This window comes from Lycorma delicatula, chromosome 12, assembly GCF_047948215.1.
Source record: "Lycorma delicatula isolate Av1 chromosome 12, ASM4794821v1, whole genome shotgun sequence".
Taxonomy (NCBI): Eukaryota; Metazoa; Arthropoda; class Insecta; order Hemiptera; family Fulgoridae; genus Lycorma; species Lycorma delicatula.
Window position 1 is genome coordinate 44,558,294 of NC_134466.1, and position 20,517 is coordinate 44,578,810.

General features: G+C 31.9%; 1 protein-coding gene across 3 annotated transcripts in view; it reads right to left on the reverse strand.

Annotated features, from left to right (window-relative positions):
- The window catches only part of LOC142333050 (uncharacterized), a 233,762-nt gene that overhangs the window by 34,043 nt on the left and 179,202 nt on the right, over positions 1-20,517 (reverse strand). For 2 of the 3 annotated variants that reach the window (XM_075379856.1, XM_075379854.1), the window contains exons 4-6: positions 7,937-8,089; positions 2,949-3,043; positions 502-607 (exon numbers count right to left, since the gene is read on the reverse strand). In XM_075379856.1, the coding sequence (XP_075235971.1) occupies positions 502-607; positions 2,949-3,043; positions 7,937-8,089 (354 nt within the window). Of the gene's footprint in view, positions 1-501; positions 608-2,948; positions 3,044-7,936; positions 8,090-20,517 lie in introns of those variants that run through there. The other variant, XM_075379857.1, reaches the window with a different exon arrangement.

Consider the following 20,517-nt stretch of genomic DNA (forward strand, 5'->3'; position numbering starts at 1 on the left):
ATGACAGAAGACAAAAAAATAAAAATAAATAAAAATAACAAAATGGCGGACAGGAGAAGAACGAAGGAAAAATTGCCATTTTTCCTAAGGATATTTTTTTTTTTTGTTTTACAGTTAGAATCCGAAAAAGTATAGCCAACCCACCATTTCAGAAAAATTATGTATATGGAAGAGAATCTTTTTTTTTATCCAAAAGTTAAGAAATTCAATAAAAAGTTCAGTAATAACAAAAAAACTAGATAGTAGTAAGGAAAAAATATTTCAAGTAAGCAACTCAGAGTCAAGAATTTAAATGTAGTTCTGAGAGATTAAACAGGAAATGGTGTGAGCATTTAAAAAGTATAGTTACAACCTCCATATTAAAACCAAATTATTTCTTACATAAGCCATAATGGATGAAATACCATTCTTTATCTTTGTTACGAATGGTTTCCGGTACTAGGACAAACGTGAATTTTGAATAAGGTTAAAAAAGTGTATAAAACAAAAAAAATCTTTTACCTGTAGTTGGTCCTTGAGATACGGGTGAAACCATTAGATAATTGACACATGCAGCCCCTGTATCATAACCCATTAATGTAACACTATTTTCATCCCCACCAAATGCCTAAAAACAAAATTCAAAGCATATAAAAAATAAATCTTATGTAATATCATTTTTATATGAAGTACTTATACAGAGTAATTCACGAAGAATGTAACAAATTTTCACAATATCTTTTACTGCTAAAAATAGAGAAAAAAATTCATATAAACATAGCCGGATGATGACATTTTGAACATTGACAATTAAGAAATGAGATATATTTTAATAAACGTAGCTTTTTCAGTTTAGCCTCCGGAATCACCGTAAGATATTACTACTTCAGAGGATGATATGTATGAATGTAAATGAAGTGTACTCTTGTCCAATCTCAGGTTGACCATTCCTGAAATGTGTGATTAATTGAAACCCAACCACCAAAGAACACCACCATCCACGATCTAGTATTCAAATCCGTATAAAAGTAACTACCTTTACTAGGATTTGAATCATGGAACACTCGACTTCGAAAACAGGTGATTTGCTATGATGAGTTAACCACTAGACCAGCCCGGTAGGCTAACTAATAAATGCAGTTTCTTCATACTAAAGTAATTTATTATTAATTGTTATTTAGATTATGTAGGAATTACACTGCTGAAAGCTGTAAACTTTACCATTTTTTACTTCATCTTATCAATTTATTTTTATTGTAAAAATATTATTTTAAATTAAATATAAATATAAGAACCCATTTAAAAATTAACATATCTTTAATTAGAATTTTTTGCTTTATTATTATTATTATGCTTTTACGGCCAACATGGGACCACTTAAGTCAATTTTAGTTGGATCTTTTCTGAAAAAAGCGTGTTATTTTACTGTTTCGAGCTGCCCAGTATTTCTTCATCCGTTCAGATCTTGCTTTCTTTTCTTCATCCGTAAACACCCTCTTCGTTGTATTTTGTCGTTTGTCTGTCTTTTGTTTAAATCTAATGCTTTTATCTTTTAGCTTTGTAATTTTTCCAGTTTTATTCTGTAGGTCAGTCAGGGAAATTCCCAATTCTTTCATATCTTCTCTAATTTCATTGACCCATCCTACTTCTAGCTTTTGGAACCAGAGCTTTTCAATGATATTTCTTGACGGTCTTGTTTCCGGTGTCCTTATGAGATGACCGAAGAAAGAGATTCTTTTTTTCCGCATAGTATCAGTAACAGGCTCTATTTCTCGATACACCACCTCATTTGGCACAATCCACCATTGGTCTTCTTTTTGGTGTTTTTTATTGATACACGTTCTGACAATTCTCCTCTCTATTTTCAGAATTTTTTCAATTCGGTTTTTCTGAGTGATTTTGAAAAGGGTCTCGCTTCCGTAGGTGACTTCTGGCTGTACTACAGTTTTATAATGTTTAAGTTTTGTTTTAGCAGAAAGGCATTTTTTGTTATATGTTGACCAAGTTAATTTTTGGGATTTAATCATTTTATTTGTCCTGTTTTGCCATGTCACTTTTTCATTTAAATTATAAGTTATTATTTCCCCTAGATATTTAAATTGTTTTACTATTTTAATTTTCTGATTGTTTACCGTAATGTGCTCTATTACCAGAGGATCTATGGCCATTAGTTCAGTTTTTTCGAAAGAGATATGAAGCCCTATCTTTTGTGCTAGGTTTTGAAGGCTCATGATTTGTATTTTGGCTTCTTGAATATTATTTGCTAAAAGAGCGAGGTCATCTGCAAATCCTAGGCAATTTAGTGTGATGGAGTTTTTCTTAGTGCCCATTTTTATATTTTTGGGATTTATTTCATACCATTTTCTCATGACAAATTCGAGGGCGCAGTTAAAAAGGAGTGGTGAGAGGCCGTCTCCTTGCCTCAATCCAGTTTTTATGTAGAAGGGTTGAGAGAGTTCACCTCTGAATTTCACTCTGGACTGGGTATTGGTGTAAGTTAATTTTATCATGTTTACGAGTTTAGGGTGAAGGCCCAGGTTTCTCAGAATATTCAGCATGGATGGTCGGTGTATACAATCATAGGCCCTTTTAAAGTCGACGAAGGTGATTATTAGTTGTTTTTTCCGTCTTTTATATAAGTCCATCATAAGTTTTAGGGATATTATTTGCTCCGGGAAACCTCTCCATGGCCTAAATCCCCCTTGGTATTCCCCAAGTTCCAGTTCAAGTTGGTCTTTGCATCGGTTGTATATGATTCTCGACAGGATTTTGTATGTGCAATCCAGGAGAGATATGCCTCTGTAGTTTTCCGGATTTTCCTTTATTGACTAAATTAACAATAAAACATTTTTTTAAATTTCAATAGCTGTATATGTTACAAGAAAAAAAATGTTTAAATGACAGACTAACATATATATTAAATTAATAAATTTTATGTTAATTATAGATATTTATAACATTGTAATTACCTTTATATTATCTTTTATCCATTGCAGTGCTGCCAACTGATCTAATAAACCAAAATTACTCAGTGTGTGATCTCCAACACCAGGCTTGAGAAACCCTAAAAATATAAAACTATATATGTATATAATTTATATATTAGTAAATAAATTAATAATAATGATAATACAATAAAAATAGGTAAATAAAATATAAAGAATATTAACCACGAACGTAGTTAATATTTATCTTCAAGAATCAATTTATAAACTGCCTCAAATCATAGATGATGACTCAACCACCACTGATGATGACTCATGTAGTCATCATCGTTGGTAGTCATCGGTGGTAGTCATCATCAAATGAAAGTACAGTTGTTCAGATATTTTAAGTAAATTTTTATGAAACGTTAACTCAAGCAGTTTTCTTATTTTCCCGACGAATATATAGCTATATTAAAGAGAAAAACATGGTGATCGTGTCAAAAATTGGGTATCGAGTTTTTTTGCTAATCTTTACGTTTTTAGGATTCATATTTTTAGTTCATGTAGACCAAAAACCATACGTATGTGAGTAAGTATGTCGCACTGAGTTGAGATCAGCTGTGAATGCATTCGCACGTGTTTTTCTCGCGCTCCGTAATTTGAAATTTTTACTAGGATTTTGGGTTGTTATTTAGTTTTTTTTCGTTTTTCTCTTCGTTTTGTTTTTACTGGTGTTTACCTACGAGAACCAAGGACTGTTTGCTTGGTTACGCAATATTGATTTCATCAAAGACAGCTTAGATCTCTGTTTACCTTCGGCTTATGTGGTCTGTCAAGTCGAATTTTATGAGAATAATTTTATTTAAATTATTTTTTTATAACGTGTATATATTACTTAATGTATGTTTGGATTAATTGATATGATAGGTCCAGGCGGACTTGATGGCGACGTCCCGATCCATGAGGAGAAGGGGTTTTCTTCTGTTACGGGTCGGAGATACTGCAGGCGGGGATGCTCTGGAGGTCACCGTGCAGGAGTGTCGGTGAGACTATTGAAGAGATTGTTATACGGAGATTCGGCATGTCTATCGCTTGCTTTCAAGAAGTAAGTCGAAGAAAACACGAGAGGCTCCTGCTCGACCCCATAAGAGGGTTGTTGGCTGGTCTGGTTCGTCCGCTAGGAACTACGAAATAGATTTTCCGTCTCTCTTGACAGGGTCGGGTGACAACAAGGATGATGATGAGGGGTCGATGAAGCATGAATGGAACCGTCGACTACGTGGTTCTCCTCCGGCCTTTGAAGGGAATAAGAAGTTTCGCACCGGTTGGAGTTCGCTGTATTCGCCGGAGGAGGCCTCTGACTTGGAAAGATACGAGTCGTCGATAGACATTTTCGCCATGGGGAAGAAGAATCTGTAGGAAAACGGCATGTAGTAAGTACAAAGGTCGGCTTTTGCTCACAATATGAGACTTCTCTTTCGTAGTGTGAGAGAGGAGCTGAATGTGTTGGTCCGATAACACTCGACAACTAAGATCAAGATTAAGGACTGTTCCAGAGACATGGACCGCAGGGTTCGTATGTTGAAATCTTTTGAGGAAGTTTTAAGCCGGCTAGAAGAGGGACTTTGGGGGCGACAACATGTTCGGCCAAGTGTGAAGGACAAAGTCACACAGACTTACCAAATTTTCTCTGATGAGGCAACTCAAATTCCGGATGGGGGATTGGGATGAACTACGACTTGGTCGCTTGTGGCGATGCAGTGGGCGGTTGAAGGTGGGGTCCCTGATGCTGATCATGAACAGCTAGTCCTTAGGGGCTGGCTCGAGAAAATCTTCCAGTCCTCCACCCTTGTTTAGGGTACTGACAGTTTGGACGAAGGAGTTGACTCCGCCTGGATTGTTGACATAGCGGTTGCAATTGAGCATTTTCATCATATGAGGGTGCTACGGAAGGCTCCATGGCTTAGGGACTTGGCCACTGCTGGCAGGTTGAAGCCTGGCGAGATCCTCCTTTTGCAGTCATCTACTCGGGTCCTCTCCGTAGAGGATAGCAGCTGTGAGGTTGCACTTGGGGGAACCGATTACGCTCTGGTCATCAATTCTGCGGCGGGGGATCGTGGGATGTCCTCTTCTATTTGCAAGTCCATTCCACGGGTGTTAGAGAATGGATAAGATCGGCGGGTGTGCTTTTACAGCCCACAAGGACGGGTCGGACAAGTCTTACGGCGGTACGTGAAGTACGCAGGGAGAAGGATGGGGAAACGTCTTCTCGTTCATCTGACACAGACAACCCCATCATCGATGCTGAACGGTAAGAAGCGACTCGCGGGTCCGCCGACTACTACAGATGTGGTCAAGGCAGAGGGGCGGACCTTTGCAGATCTTCTCCGCTCGCTGAAAGGGGCAGTTTCACTTGGGAAAACCGGAGTCCACTCCTTCCGGCAGGGCCAAGAAGAGGACCTCCATCTACGGGTTTGGGCGGAAACTGGCAAGGCGGACCAACTTAGCAAGGATATTGCCGAAAAGGTGGAGGGTGCTACTACGGCCCTGAATGGTAGGTGTGGCAGAAGAACCCGCCTAGTGGTTAAGGACGTGGATCCCCTGCCGTCAAAGGTAAAGATTCCTCGGGAGCTTTGCAAGACGATAGGTGAGTCGGTCACTACGGACGTCCTGTCAGTGCGGCCGGCTTACGGCTTCTCTCAGGTGGTTACACTGGCAGTGCCGCCAATCCAGGCAGACAAACTACTGTCTGATGGGCGAGTTCAGATTGGGTGGTGGCCTGTAAAATGGTGCGGCGTACATTCGACGATCTTTGTTTCAGATGATGGAATCCAGGCTACTGGGTCAAGTTCTGTTATGGCGCAGACAGAAGCGGCCACTGTTTTACATGCGGTAAGGCTGGCCATTTACGCAAGGACTGCCAGCAGGACCCTAGGTGCTTATCCTGCAAATCACAAGGTCATGCGCCTGGGAGTCGAGGATATAAGATGGCTCCATCGGTAATTGGAACTCCTTCTTCGTAGGAACATCGTGATGTAGCCCCATCTGGGAAGGGGTGGGAGGCCTCGGTCTCCCGCTTTCGATGATCGGATGTGTACTCCCTTGCAATACGTTGGAGGGAAATTAAGACCTAGCCCCGTTGGGGATCCTTTCAGGGGTTCTCCATTAGAGACGAGGCATAAAACCGAGTCCCGGTGGGGGGATCCTTTGGGGTCCCCTCATTAGAAGCATGGCGCCTAAAAGACCGAGTCCCGGCTATCTGGCGGTAGTTTATGGCATCCATCGGAGCAGAGTTTATGTTTAATTGCGGATCCGACTCCGGTGGGGGGGGGGGGAGAGAACAAATTCTGTCGCACTGTTTTTGATATTATTTTGACCAAACCGTTTTTATTTAAATTTTACTCAAATATTTCTATATATGGGACTGATCATAATAAATTTTTTTTTCAAAATTCCTTCAGTGGTGGAGATTTCGTGAAAACCTCAATTTCGATTTTCTTCAGACACTCTTAACAAAAAAACTTTATTTGTCAAATTTGTTATTTACTTTTCATAAATAAATAATCCAATTTTTTTTCAAAAATCAACCTCCCACCACTATCTAAAAAATATGTTTTTCCTCTATCTCTCTTCGGTTTTATTTTTTGTTAAATGCTGTAGTATTTTATACTTCATATATATGGCTACCAAAAAAAGGCGACAATTTTCGAAAATTATAAAAGAAAATTTTTACGTTCTTGTTATAGCTTTTATTGGATTTAGAGAAAACTTTACTTAAGCAAATTTATTTTACTTAAACCTTCGTTTTTTATCAGTTAAGATTTATTTTATTAAAATATTTTTACATTATTTTTTTTTTTAATAACAGTAACCAAAAGCATTTATTTTAAAAGTTGTCATTATAAATGCAATTAACACATTACTTTTTGTTTTTATTAGTTTTTATTTCTTGAAACAAAACATAAATTAATAATACCGTAAGGGATACGTCAACTCCATCCTGCTAATACACACTTGGTATCTACATTCATTTGACAGGCAAGTCCCTACGCGTGAGTTCCTAAGGTGTGTTATTATATTTTACCATGTAAGTGTAAGTTTTATACGATATTCGCCCGTCTCGCGGTGACCCTGTGTTGGTATATACATGGAAAAGAAAATGAAAAGATAAAATGAAAAAAAGATGGCCTCAATCTTAAAAATATAAATTATAACTGGTTACCCGCACAGGTAAAATGTATTTACGGGTTCTTAGCGTTACCCGTCAAACATTACTAGGCGATGACCGTACTTCATTTATTTTTTTTTTTAATTGATTTATTTTACGTTTTTTAGTCAAGTAACCGGGGGAAGGTAAAACTAGTCGTGGTCGTACGTAAAGTAACATGGCTGTGTTTTTTGAACCGCTGCGCCGTACAACGTCGCCCCCTTAATAAACCGAAATGGAAAAACTCGAAAATGGTTTTTTAAGTATTTATCTGAAAACATTTTACAAGCCCCAATTTAGTGAATTAGTCAGAAATGAGGAAAATTTGCAATCATTATTCACCTTTTTTTACCTTACCTAGCCCTTTTCAAGGTTGAATTTTGAAAAATCAAGAAAAGTTATGTAGATACTTGCATGAAGATTACACAGATTAAAAATGAAGTAGATATTTTCATTTGTTACAGAAAAATTAAAAAAGAAACAAAATAAATTTCATTTTTACTCCATTTTAACCATTTAAATTCGGAATTTCAAAAAATCCTTTTTTAGTGTGCCCTTACACTACGAGAAGAACACAAATTTTCATCAATTTACATTCAGTAATTTTTGTTGGGCGTTGATGAATCAGTCAGGATAGGTTTTTTTCTATCTATGTGTATATTATAATGCGAAAACTTTCTCAAAATATAAAAATACAATGAAATCAAAGATATTTTAAAAGCATAATACTAGTTGTTTTGAAATAAATAAATTAAAATAACATATATCTATAAAAATAAATATCTAACTTAGCCTAAAATAAAAAAATATAAGTTTACCTTACCTAATATACCAAGACGAAAATTTATTGTAACAACTATTACTTCTCCATAACTAGCTAAAACTGATCCATCATATGGATTTCCAGAATTCCATTCAAATGATTCACCATGAATAAATACGATTATTGGAAAATTTTTTGTTATATTTGGATTTTCTGAAAAAAAAAATTATATAGTAAAATAATTATACATAGTATAAATAAAATCTTTTTAAAAGCTGGTTAACTTTTATTTGGTATGAAAAAGCAGAAAATATTTACGGTCATTATCCCGGTTAAAAATTGGTAGCGTATGAATAGATTCCTTGCCTGACTGGGATTCGAAACTGGGACCTCCACAGGAAATGTTGAGAAGCTACCTATTCAGCTAAAGGTTGACTTATGTAAACTTGTATAAATTAATCTATATAAATAAAAATGTAAATGTTCGTTTTTTGAAAATCTTAAATCTCCGAAAGTTCTTCACCGATTGCTTGAAATTTTGACACAACGTTGCATTCGAATACGCGCGTGTTTTTATATACCTACTATTTATATACCTAAGATGACACATCTGTGGCAGGTAAAACCATGCTTTTTCTGAAAACAGCGCTATCTGTTGGACGTAAAATAAACACACACTATATTAAATATTATACGCTTTAAATGTTTCCGATAGGTGTGTCCGCTATAGACTAAAAAATTACTGGACCGATTTACACGCGGGAAAAGGGTGAAGGGAAAAATCAGAAAAGGCAAAAATCGAAAGAGGTAAAAAATGAAGAAGGGGAAAATAGAAAAAAAGGGAAAGCGGGAAAAGGAAATGGAAAGGGATAAGGATAAAAAAGAAAGTTAAAAAAGGGAAAGTGAAATGGAGGAAGGAATTGCAAACGGGGATGAAAGAGGTAAATGGGGAAACAGAAGGGAATGTGGTAAAAATGAAAATGGGAAAAAGTAAAACGGTGAAAAGAGGTAAGGGAAAAAGGAAAGGTTAAATTTTGTGAAGTTCTCTAATGTTCATTTTGTTAATGTTTTAATGTTTTATCAAACTTTCAATTGTGTTCATTTAATCTATATATATATATATATATATATATATACTTAATATGCACATATTTATATGACTAGAATAAAATGTTCAGCATTTAAAAAAAATTAGATTTAAATACACTGATAGTAGAACAATTACTAACACTTATAGGAACAAAATAGCAACAGTAATAATTGAAGAACAGAAGAAAGAAGCCGTAATAAGAAAGGGAGTCCGACAAGGATGTTCCCTATCTCCGTTACTTTTTAATCTTTACATAGAACTAGCAGTTAATGATGTTAAAGAACAATTTAAATCCGGAGTAACAGTACAAAGTGAAAAGATAAAGATGCTACGATTTGCTGATGATATAGTAATTCTAGCTGAGAGTAAAAAGGATTTAGAAGAAACAGTGAAGTCCTACGCATAAATTACTGCATGAAAATAAACAAAAACAAAACGAAAGTAAAGAAATGTAGTAGAAATAACAAAGATGGACCACTGAATGTGAAAATAGGAGGAGAAAAGATTGTGGAGGTAGAAGAATTTTATTATTTGGGAAGTAGAATTACTAAAGATTGACGAAGCAGGAGCAATATAAAATGCCGAATAGCACAGGCGAAACGAGCCTTCAGTCAAAAATATAATTTTTTTACATCAAATATTAATTTAAAGGTCAGGAAAAGATTTTTGAAAGTATATGTTTGGAGCGTCGCTTTATATGGAAGTGAAACTTGTACGATCGGAGTATCTGAGAAGAAAATATTACAAGTTTTAAATATGGTGCTATAGGAGAATGTAAAAAATCAGACGGGTGGATGAAGTGACAAATGAAGAGGTGTTGCAAACAGATGAAGAAAGAAACATTTGGAAAAATATAGTTAAAAGAATAGACAGACTTATAGGCCACCTATTAAGGCATCCTGAAATATTTGCTTTAATATCGGAGGGAGAGGTAGAAGGAAAAAAATGTGTAGGCAGGCAACGTTTGGAATATGTAAAACAAATTGTTAGGGATGTTGGTTGTTGGGAGTATACCGAAATGAAATGACTAACAGTAGATTGGAAATCTTGGAGAGCTGCATCAAACAAGTCAAATGACTGAAGACAAAAAAAATATATATATATATATATATATATATATATATATATGTACTCAAATCTAACAATAGTGAAGCGTTCCCGGGTCTGCTAGCTTAAAAAATAAAACTACAGTTAAAATTTTAGTCATGTAACCTCAATCTTGAATTTCAATAGTATGAAACATATGTGAAAATAATGATAACCTAGTAACTAATTTAAAATTAAACATAACGATAATAAATGGGACTTTAAAAGGTAAATGCTTTTGCTACACCGATTATAATAAAAATAAAAGAATATTTGGTTACAAAAAACTAAGTTTTTATTTAATTTGTAAACACAATGAAACATTTTATTTCTATAAATAAATATAACTGTTGACAAAGTAATGCACGACTTTTTTCCGGCTACGCTGAGCAAATATAGTTAGTTATAAAACTATAAGTTTTATGAAAGTAATGAAAAAAATTTGTTATCATTTAAAATCCGAAATATAATTTAAATGCCAAAGTTACTTAACCTTTAGGAGTTTAATACAAAAAAAAAATCTTTTAATATTAAAAATTAAAAGAATTAAAGAAAAAAACAAAAAGAATAATATTTTTTAAATGTGGGTAATAAATTTTAAGAAATATTTTTCTAAAATATTAATATATAGGTTAAACTTATAACAAATTCGCTTAAGTAAAGGTTAACAACACTCCAATAAAGGTTAATGCAAGAAAAAGGAAATTAAAATAATTTTTTTGCATTTTAGGTCCGGGGTCGGTAATTTAAAAAAAAACTGTAGATATTTCTTGATAGCTCTATTATGTATAAAGTATAAACTTTCAAAAAAAGAAAATATTTAAATTGAAGAAAAATAGAGTAAAAGAACAAAAAAAGATATATTTCAACAGAGGTTGATTTTTTGAAAAAAGATTTGTTGATTGTTTACATATGCATTGTAGGTAAAAAAATTGTTTTAATAAAATTTTCTCTAAAATGTCATTGAAGAAAATCAAAATTGTTTTTTTCGAGATATCCCCCCTTAAAGAATTTTGAAAAAAATGAATATGACGTCTCATTTGTAAAATTATTTTAGTCAAATTTAATGAAAATTGATTTTCTCAATCCTGAGATATAAGGCCAAAAGCAATGTGACATACTTATTTGTTCACATATACATAGGTATGTACATAAATACATTTATATGTTAATACATAATACGTGTTAAATCTATAAAAAAAACATATCTATACATCTATATAGTTTGACAAAACATTAACAAAATGAACATAACTGAATTTCACAAAACTTAACCTTTCCCTTTTCCCCCTTTTCTATTTTCTCTTTTCCCCATTTCCTTTTCCCATATTCATTTTTACCTATTCCATTCCATACCCCCCAATTTCCCCCTTCCTTTCCACAATTTTCCTCCCCTTTCCATTTGCTTCCCCCATTTCTCTTTCCCTCATATCTCTTACCCTCTTCCTCGTTTACATCTATATAAAAACATATTGTTTTTTGGTCTAGATGAACTGCTTGGGCTCTAAACCGTAAAGATTTGCAAAATACCGTAAATAAAATGTTTGAGTTGGTCATCTTCTTCGATATAACTGTTGTAGTTATATTCGCTGGGAAAGTAAAAATAAAATTACTTATAGAACATAAGGAAGAAATGGTTATGGATATTTGAAAACCCGTATAGAATTTTCTGGTGAATCCCTGGGGAATGGAAAGTTATTTATATTTTGAAGTTCTTTGCTAAGAATTTAGTGTGCTTCAAAGGGAGCACATTCGATCCCATTTGTTTTAGCTTCCAGAAAAAATTTAAAAAAAAAAAAAAAAGTCTGACTGTCAAATCACTTTTTTTCTAATTGTTGGATATATTTTCTTTTCTTTTTTCTGTTTAGCCTCTGGAACCATCATAAGATATTATTTCAAAGGATAAATGAGGATGGTATACATGAATATAAATGAAGTGTAGTCTACTGTCTCAAATTCACAATTCCGGGTCAGGTCGACCGTTCCTGAGATGTGTGGTTAATCAAGACCGAGTCTCGGCCCCTAAGGTGGAATTCAGGAACGACATAGTCGGGCCTGGATACCTTGCCCTAGGGATTAGAGGTAGGCACTGAAACGATCCTTTAGAGTAATCGATGGGTTGTGCTATCCTTCACGGTGAATCCAACCCAGCGGGTAAGTAAATAAGCTAAAAAAAAAAATGTTATAGATGATAGAAATGTTGGTAGTTTTACAGTCTGAGTTTTTGGATCAATAAAAATGTTTAATTACATAATTATTTTGAAAAATATATTGAGTATTATTTATTTATGTTCAATGGTTTATTATTACGTGGTAATAATTTAGTGTTAATTATACTTTATGTTTTAATAAACTGTGTGTAAACGTTTGAATAGATAGATTTCTTATGTAAAATTCTATGAAGCAAAAAGGTAGAAAGAGAAAATTTACGCTCTATGCTTTACGTAATTTCTAAAGTAATCAAGAGAAATTTAATATTTATACATAGTTTGTTTCATTTTGATTCTGTAACAATTGTTATTTAATTTAATTTGTTATAAAATGATTACTTTACTAAAATAACCTAATTTTATTATCACTTCAATCAACCGTATCGCGTTGCAACAAATTTCACTTTAGACAAATTAATAGTTCTGTTTACTGTCTACAATAGAACACAACTTATTTAATAATAAATATTTAATTAAACAAAATATAATTAATTTTCAATCATTAAATCAGTTTATTTATTAATTTTTACACGAATGTATTAAATTTAATTAAATAATTCTATATTTATTTAATTTTGAAAAATATTAAAAGCACACATTATTCCAGTATCACATATTAATAGTATTTTATCTCGAAAATTTAAGACAATTACTAGTCAGTCAGTAATATTGATAAATAACAATTAAAACCTACACAAAAACATATCTGTTTTGGTTCCCCCATTCCATTACCCTAGAATACCTTATATCTAGGGAAGGGTCAAGGCAGAAAACTGAAAATCGGATATGTTATAAACCCCACAGTCTATTTATTTTTACGTCGAAAAAAGAAGTCAAAAACTGTATTAGGTCGTTATACAAGAGAAAAATCCACAACTTCATCCCGAAGGAGGCTACGACCTTGGATCTATGACTTAAAACTTTTCGTGGAAGTACAAAATGTATCCTGAAAATTAGAAAGCAATCGGTCAGTTGATTCTCGCGTGATGCTGTTGGAAACGAACGGACAGAACCGCCACAAAATTTTAGATTTATATATTAGATATATGTCTTGCATATAAAGACGAAAATTTGTCTTTCTGTGGTTTATTTGTTTGTTTGTTTCCGCATCACGAAAAAACAAAACGACCGATTTCTTTCAAATTTTCAAGATACATTTTGTAATCCCTGGGAAGGTTCTATGTTATAGACCTAAGCCCTAGCCCGATTGAGGGCGAAGTTGTGAATTAAAGATGTTCATTAAAAAAAAAATGTGATGTGAACATCATACGAAGTCCTTGTACGCCTATTAAATTACATATACACATTTTTTTGCTGCACTTCATTTAAACTTATTTCGTTTGAAAGTGCGATGCGATCCTTCAGTTCTTTAATAAATTGGACACTTACACGATTGCTAAATTATTTGTTTTTACTATCATCGAATATTTATATAATTATTAATTCAACAATCTTACCTGAAATATTAGGATACATTAAAAGTCCCTTTATTACTTTTTAAATAAATGTAAGTCTTATATCTATCTAAACAGTATAAGGAACCTAAGATCCTTATTACTGTAGCTAACAAGGGAAAGGCATGGGCTTCGGGACACCGATTTGAACCATATTGGGTGTGTGAATAGTACTTTGCTTATGTGTTTTCATCACAAAATACTAACACGCAATTATACTCAAGAAAAATGGCCCTAAAAAATTTCCTTAGCATTTTATATTAGTTTATATATTAATCTTGTTTCACGTCGTTCTTGTAGTTATGTGGTGTAAGTGAGAACGTATAGGATCCGTAACCATGAACACATCGATTCGAATCCTATTTCACATACATATCTTTTTTTTTAACTTTTTTTTTTAAATTTAAAAACATTGATTTAGTAATAGATATTAACCTCTTATTGTAAAAATATTTTGAATTAAAATGAAAAGTACGTAAAATTTTATTTTACCAATAACTTCTAATTTTTTTCTTTTTTTGGTATTGTTATTATTGAATTATTATTTATTGTTAATTTTTTTTACTATCAGAGATTAACAATTGTTAATAAATCAATATATTTAAATAAAAACAAAAGAGTTAAAAAAAATGAAAAAAAGTCGGATTCGAACCGATGTGCCATCCGCTTGTAAGATCTAAATATTTCATTAATTAAAATTTAATTTTGGTATAACTCTGGAACCAATGAAAATAAGTACCAATCATGATAAATCGTCTCAACTAGGGTTTATTACTGAAGTTAAGAAAAAGTCAAAAATCAAAATTTATTTAGAGATCTGACTTTATACTCATTTTTGGCCCAGGCAATGAAAAGGGGGAGGTGCACAACTAGATGTTACAACAGTTCTAAATACAAAATTTCAATACTCAATAATCGTTTTTGACTTATGTGAGATATTTACGTACAGATGTCACGCCGAAACTAATCAAAATGGGTTCAGGGTTGATCAAAATGGGTTCCGTTGAAATATGAAAACCGAAATTTTTCGCGATTATAATATTTCCTTTACATGGAAGTAAAAAAACGATTAATCCTATTACTTCATTTTTCTATTTCTGTCACCATGGCAACATAAAAAGTTATGATTTCTTTTTGTTTTCAAAGATCTGTGTACCATAGTTATTACTGTTTTGTCTTTTGTAATTTTATTTCTTTTTCAGGTTCTATAAAGCCTGAATACATTAAATGTTATATTTATAAGTATTATTCTTACAACTAAGAGGGTAACGAACACTGTGGGGGTACAGAGGGTGGAGCCCTCTGTCTAGACAGGAATGGAGACCGAAGCAAACGTTGCGGCCCCGCGGTCCCGGGAAGCCTCGTAAAGTCCTTGAACGGCTCCGGGGTTCGCCTTGGCCGGCCTAGGCCCCAGGGGTTCAGGAAGCGGAGCTGCCTGGTTAGACGGTTTATATATAAATCTGTATAGTATATTTATATATTATATAAATAATTTCATTCAATCATATTCTAGTTAAAAATTATATTTTACGAGTATATTATTATATTCAGAAAAAAACTTATTCAAATTAATTTTTTACCTTTTAATTATTCATTTCTATTTTGAATTTCATAACAGTATTGTATCTTAATGATTAGCTGTCGATTTTGTATTTTTTGTAACTCAGCGGCAATTTATAATAGTCAATTATTTTGATGTCGTCGGATAGAATGTTGATTGAACATTTCACCGTAATACAGTATCGTGTTTCGAATTTTCACGAGGTTCTTTACTATCTCTACATCATGATACTGTTAAAATAAATATTTGATGTGGATACCACATAACTCCTTGTGCGCCTATTATGTTACAAACACGCATTTTTAAAAAAAAAATTAAAAGTATATAAAAATTTATTTCACTAACTTCTGATATTTTTTCATATTTCTTTTTTTATTGTTAATATTGAATTATTATTTATTGTATTTTTTTTTTACAATCAGAGGATAATAATTATTAATAAATCAATACATTTAAATTTAAAAAAAGGAGATGAAGTCGGATTTGAACTGATGTGCCTTCCCCTTGTAAAATCCAAATATTTCATTAATTAAAATTTTATCTGGCTATAACTCTGGAACCATTTAAAATAAGTTCCACGTATGATAAATCGTTGAAAAGCTCTCAATGAGGGTTTACTACTGCAGTTAAATAAAAGTCCAAAATCAACATTTTTTAGATTTTGGGCTTTTTTGGATACTTTTGATCCAGTCGACTGCAGTCAAAAGGGAAGGTGCACAACTAGATGTTACAACGGTCCTGAATCCAAAATTTCAATATCATACGGCTGATCGTTTTTGAGTTGTGCAAGATACATTCGCATAACGTCACACCGAAACTAGTCAAAATATATTCAGGGATAGTCAGAATGGATATTTCCGTTGAAATCTGAAAACCGAAATTTTTTGCGATCAGAATACTTCCTTTACAAGGAAGTATTAATAAAAAAAATAAAAAAAAAAACGAAAAACATGTAATATCGGATGGTAAGTTGATTTTATATTTAATAGTGTTATTAATTTAAAAAAAAAAATAAAATAACCTTTTTCCTTTTAAAACTTCTAATAACGTCATAAAAATTAATTTATTTTAGTTTAAGTTCTGATTTAAATTTTATTATTTTTCCCTTCGTTGATTTAATTTTTATTTATTTATTTTTTTTATATTTTTACAAGTCGTCTATTAAATTTTAAATTATTTATGTCCTAATAAATCGCCGTTTAATAAAATCTATGTTTAATATTTGATAAATGTTATTTTCTTCTGAGAATATTTTTGTTATAAATTTAAAAAAAATTTTGAACCGATTTAAAAAACTATTATTTTATATTATTCGTATTTTCATTTTTTAAAACAACTCCGTAAGTAATATGAATAATTTAAATAATTTTAATTAATTTTCTGAGCACTATTATTTATATCCGGTATAAGTTTTTTATTTATTTATTCATTTATTTTTTTTTTTTGCTGTTTAGCCTCGGGGATTCACCGTCAGGTATTACTTTGGATGATGAATGTATGTGAAGTGTAGTCTTGTACAGTCTCAGGTCGATCACTCCTGAGATGTGTGGTTAATTGAAACCCAACCACCAAAGAACACCGATATCCATGATCTAATATTCAAATCCGCGTAAAAATAACCGACTTTACTAGGACTTGAATTATAAATATAGTCTAACCAAACTTAACCTACGCTTGCGATGGGAAACGGAAATAAGCATACAGAGCGTGAAAAGCCGTTCACGCTCTGATGATACGTTCACGTTAGGATGATATATATATTTTATATAAAATTATGCTTCAGAAAATAATAATTTTATTATAACAACAGCAGATTATTTATTTTATATTTATAAGTCAAATGGTAATTATATACATTTATATAATTTTAATTTTTTTAAGGTGTTTTTAATTAAATCGTGTATATCTATCTATTTATTTTAAATTGTTCTGATGAAATAGAAATATGTATTTGTTATTATATATAAATAGGTTGAGGGAGTAAAATAGTATAATAATTTTACGAGAAGGTATAATTTTGTAATTTAAAAATGATTTTTGTGATGGAAAATTAATATTAGTTTGGAATTTATATGAAAATTTAATTGCTGTTAGCAAATCGATTAGTATTTTATAAATCAAACAGTTTATTGATTTAAATAACACTGTTTTTAAAACGTTTTACTATTAAATTTTAAATAATTTATTGGTTTACAACAGCTAAAAATATAATTTTGATTTATTAAACATCGTTGTTTGTTTATAAATAATATTTATTTCGTATAAAATAGAATATTATAGATATGACACTGTAAGCACATCAAGATCTACTAACAAATATTTAATAAAAAAAATAATAAATAAAATAATAGGCTTTTATTTTCGTATTTTTTTTATTTATAAATATTATTGTTTGATTCCTTTAATAATGAAGTCATAACATCACATCCTAAGGTATAATTTTTCATTAAACAGACTATAGTATGATATACTTTTCTTTTTAATACTTAAAATAAATCATATTTGTTTATATGTGTGTGTGTGTGATCGTGCGCGCGCGTTCAAGCGTGTATCTGTTTTGGGGCAGTACTGGATAACAAATACAATAATCAGAGGAGGAGAAACCCAATCTGCCGTGGGGTAAGTCTCCGTTTGATTGGGTCTTGGACACGTTTTGAGAGGTAAAGATAGGATTTTCTTTTGGCGATTGGTTTTTTTCAAAAGAAAAGACTCCTGCCAGCTAGAACCGTTCCCATCCTCCTTCCTCTTCTTGTAACGTAACTATAGAATCGGACAATCACTTCTACTGCTCTTCTTTTTCTTTTTTTTTTTTTTTTTTGTTACGGCTTACAAATTATTGCTTAGGGTAAGGCAATACCCAATATAAAATACATTTAATTCACACAAACACACTCAAACATTGAAAATTACGACTTGATCAGTGATCCATTCTATTGAATGTGAATTTTTTAAATTTGTTAGCGTTGTAATTTTCTAATAAAAAATTAATTTTATACCGAAAAACACAGATTTTACCTCGAAATAAATATCTCATAAACTGATAGTACATTAAACTAATATAGATCGGATTATTTATTTTTTTTAATCTAAGTGTTTGAAAATTTTCTTCACAGTCGTATATACAGAGTGTTCCACAAAGAAACGGAGAAACTGTCAGGAGATGTTCCATCGATAAAAATAATGAAAAAAACTTCATATAAAAATAGGTCTAGAAACACTTTGTTTTCGAGTTATGGTTAGCGAAATATTTCGGCCGGATTTCAGCTCTTCTTATAAAAAGAAGCCTTACTGTAATTTTTGGGATCCAAATTAAGGTGTAAAGTTTGTGGTTTCTTATGTAACTTTGTGCTGGGAAACTACAAAAAACAGATTTCATAACTGTAATTCTAGTAGTTTTAATGAAATCCGATGTAAAACATAAAATTCATTGTCTTCATCAGTAACTAAATGGAATTTACCTTATCTGCCTTGTCTAGAAGCGAATGACAGAAATTTAACCGCTGGGGGTAATCTGTTAGCCGCAAATTTTTAACCTTCTGCAGGCGGAAAGGATAAAGATTTTTTTCTGTAGGATACGTCCAACATTTTTTTTTTTTTTTTGACAAAGCAGTGTGACATGAAATTTGTCTTGTACTAGTGCCCTGGGCTACGCTAAATATTCTGAATCGGTGTTTGCCATTAAATACGATGATTTACTTGGCGTTCAACAGAAAACGAACGCGTTGGAAATGATCCTTTCATTCGTAAATGCTGACACATAGATGAATATATTTTAAAAAATACTTAAACGGATGCTGAAAGAATGTTTATTAAGTACAGATATAATATTATGATTTTCTGTCTATTTCGTCTGTTTTGGTTTAATACAAAATCTGATGTCGACAACACATGACTTTTTTGTACGCCTATTAAATTACATTTACACATTTTTTAAAAATGAAATGTACATAAAATTTTATTTAATTAATAAATTCTGATATTTTTTTTATTGTTATTATTGAATTATTATTTAGTTAATTTTGTTTTTTTACAATCGGGGATTAATAATCCTTATTAATAAATCAATATATTTAAATTAACAAAAAAAAGTTAAAAGAAAAAGGAGATGATGTTGAATTTTGAACCGACAGGTCTTCCCCTTGTAAGATACAAATTTTTCATTAATTAAAATTTTATTTGGCTATAACTCTGGAACTAATAAAAATAAGTACCACATATATCGTTGAAAAGTTCTCAGTGAGGACTTATTACTGCAGTTAAGAAAAGTAAAAAATCCAATTTTTTTTTTGATTTTTGGATTTTTGGACACTTTTGGTCCAGTCAATTGCAATAAAAAGGGGAGGTGCACAACTAGATGTTACAGCAGTCCTAAATCCAAAATTTCAACGTTTTACGGCTAATCGTTTTTGAGTTATGCGAGATACATACATACGTACGTACAGACGTCACGCCGAAACTACTTAAAATTGATTCAGAGATGGTCAAAACGGATATTTTCGTTGAAATCTGGAAACCGAAATTTTTCGCGGTTATAATACTTCCTTTACTTCGTACAAGGAAGTAAAATCCGATTTTCTACATTTTATTGGCTGTGTTAACATTAATTTTCTCAGAATTAAATTCCTCCATTATTTATTACTAAATCTTCCACATTTTTTAGTGATTTAACAAAGTTATTGTTCCATAAACCTAAAAAAAAACACTTGTTTTGGTCACCAAATTTAGTGATTTACGTCAGATATCTTAAAAACTGGAGTTACAGTTCTGAGACCTATTTTATCCTGTTTCTCAGCTCAAATTACATAAGAAACCACCAATTTTACTCCTTAATTTGGGTCTCAGAAATTAGAATAGGGCTTCTTAAATTAGAAGAACAGAAATCCGGGAGAAATTTTTTGCTAGCCGTATCATGAAATCAAAGCGTTTCCGGACCTATGTTTTTTATAAACATTTTCATTATTTTAGGATTTCGCAATTTTGGAGAATTAGGACTGCTGTAATATCAAGTTGTGCTCCTCCCAGTTTGATTGCAATTGACTGTTACCTAAAGTATCCAAAAAAGCCCAAATTTTCAAAAAAAATTTGGATTATTTATGTTTGCTTAACTACAGTAATAGTCCTTATTGAGAGATTTTCAACGACATATCATAATGGTACTTCATCGATATCCAAATAGAATTTTAATTAATGAAATATTTTTATCTTACAAAGGGAAGGCACATCGTTCAAATCCGACTTCA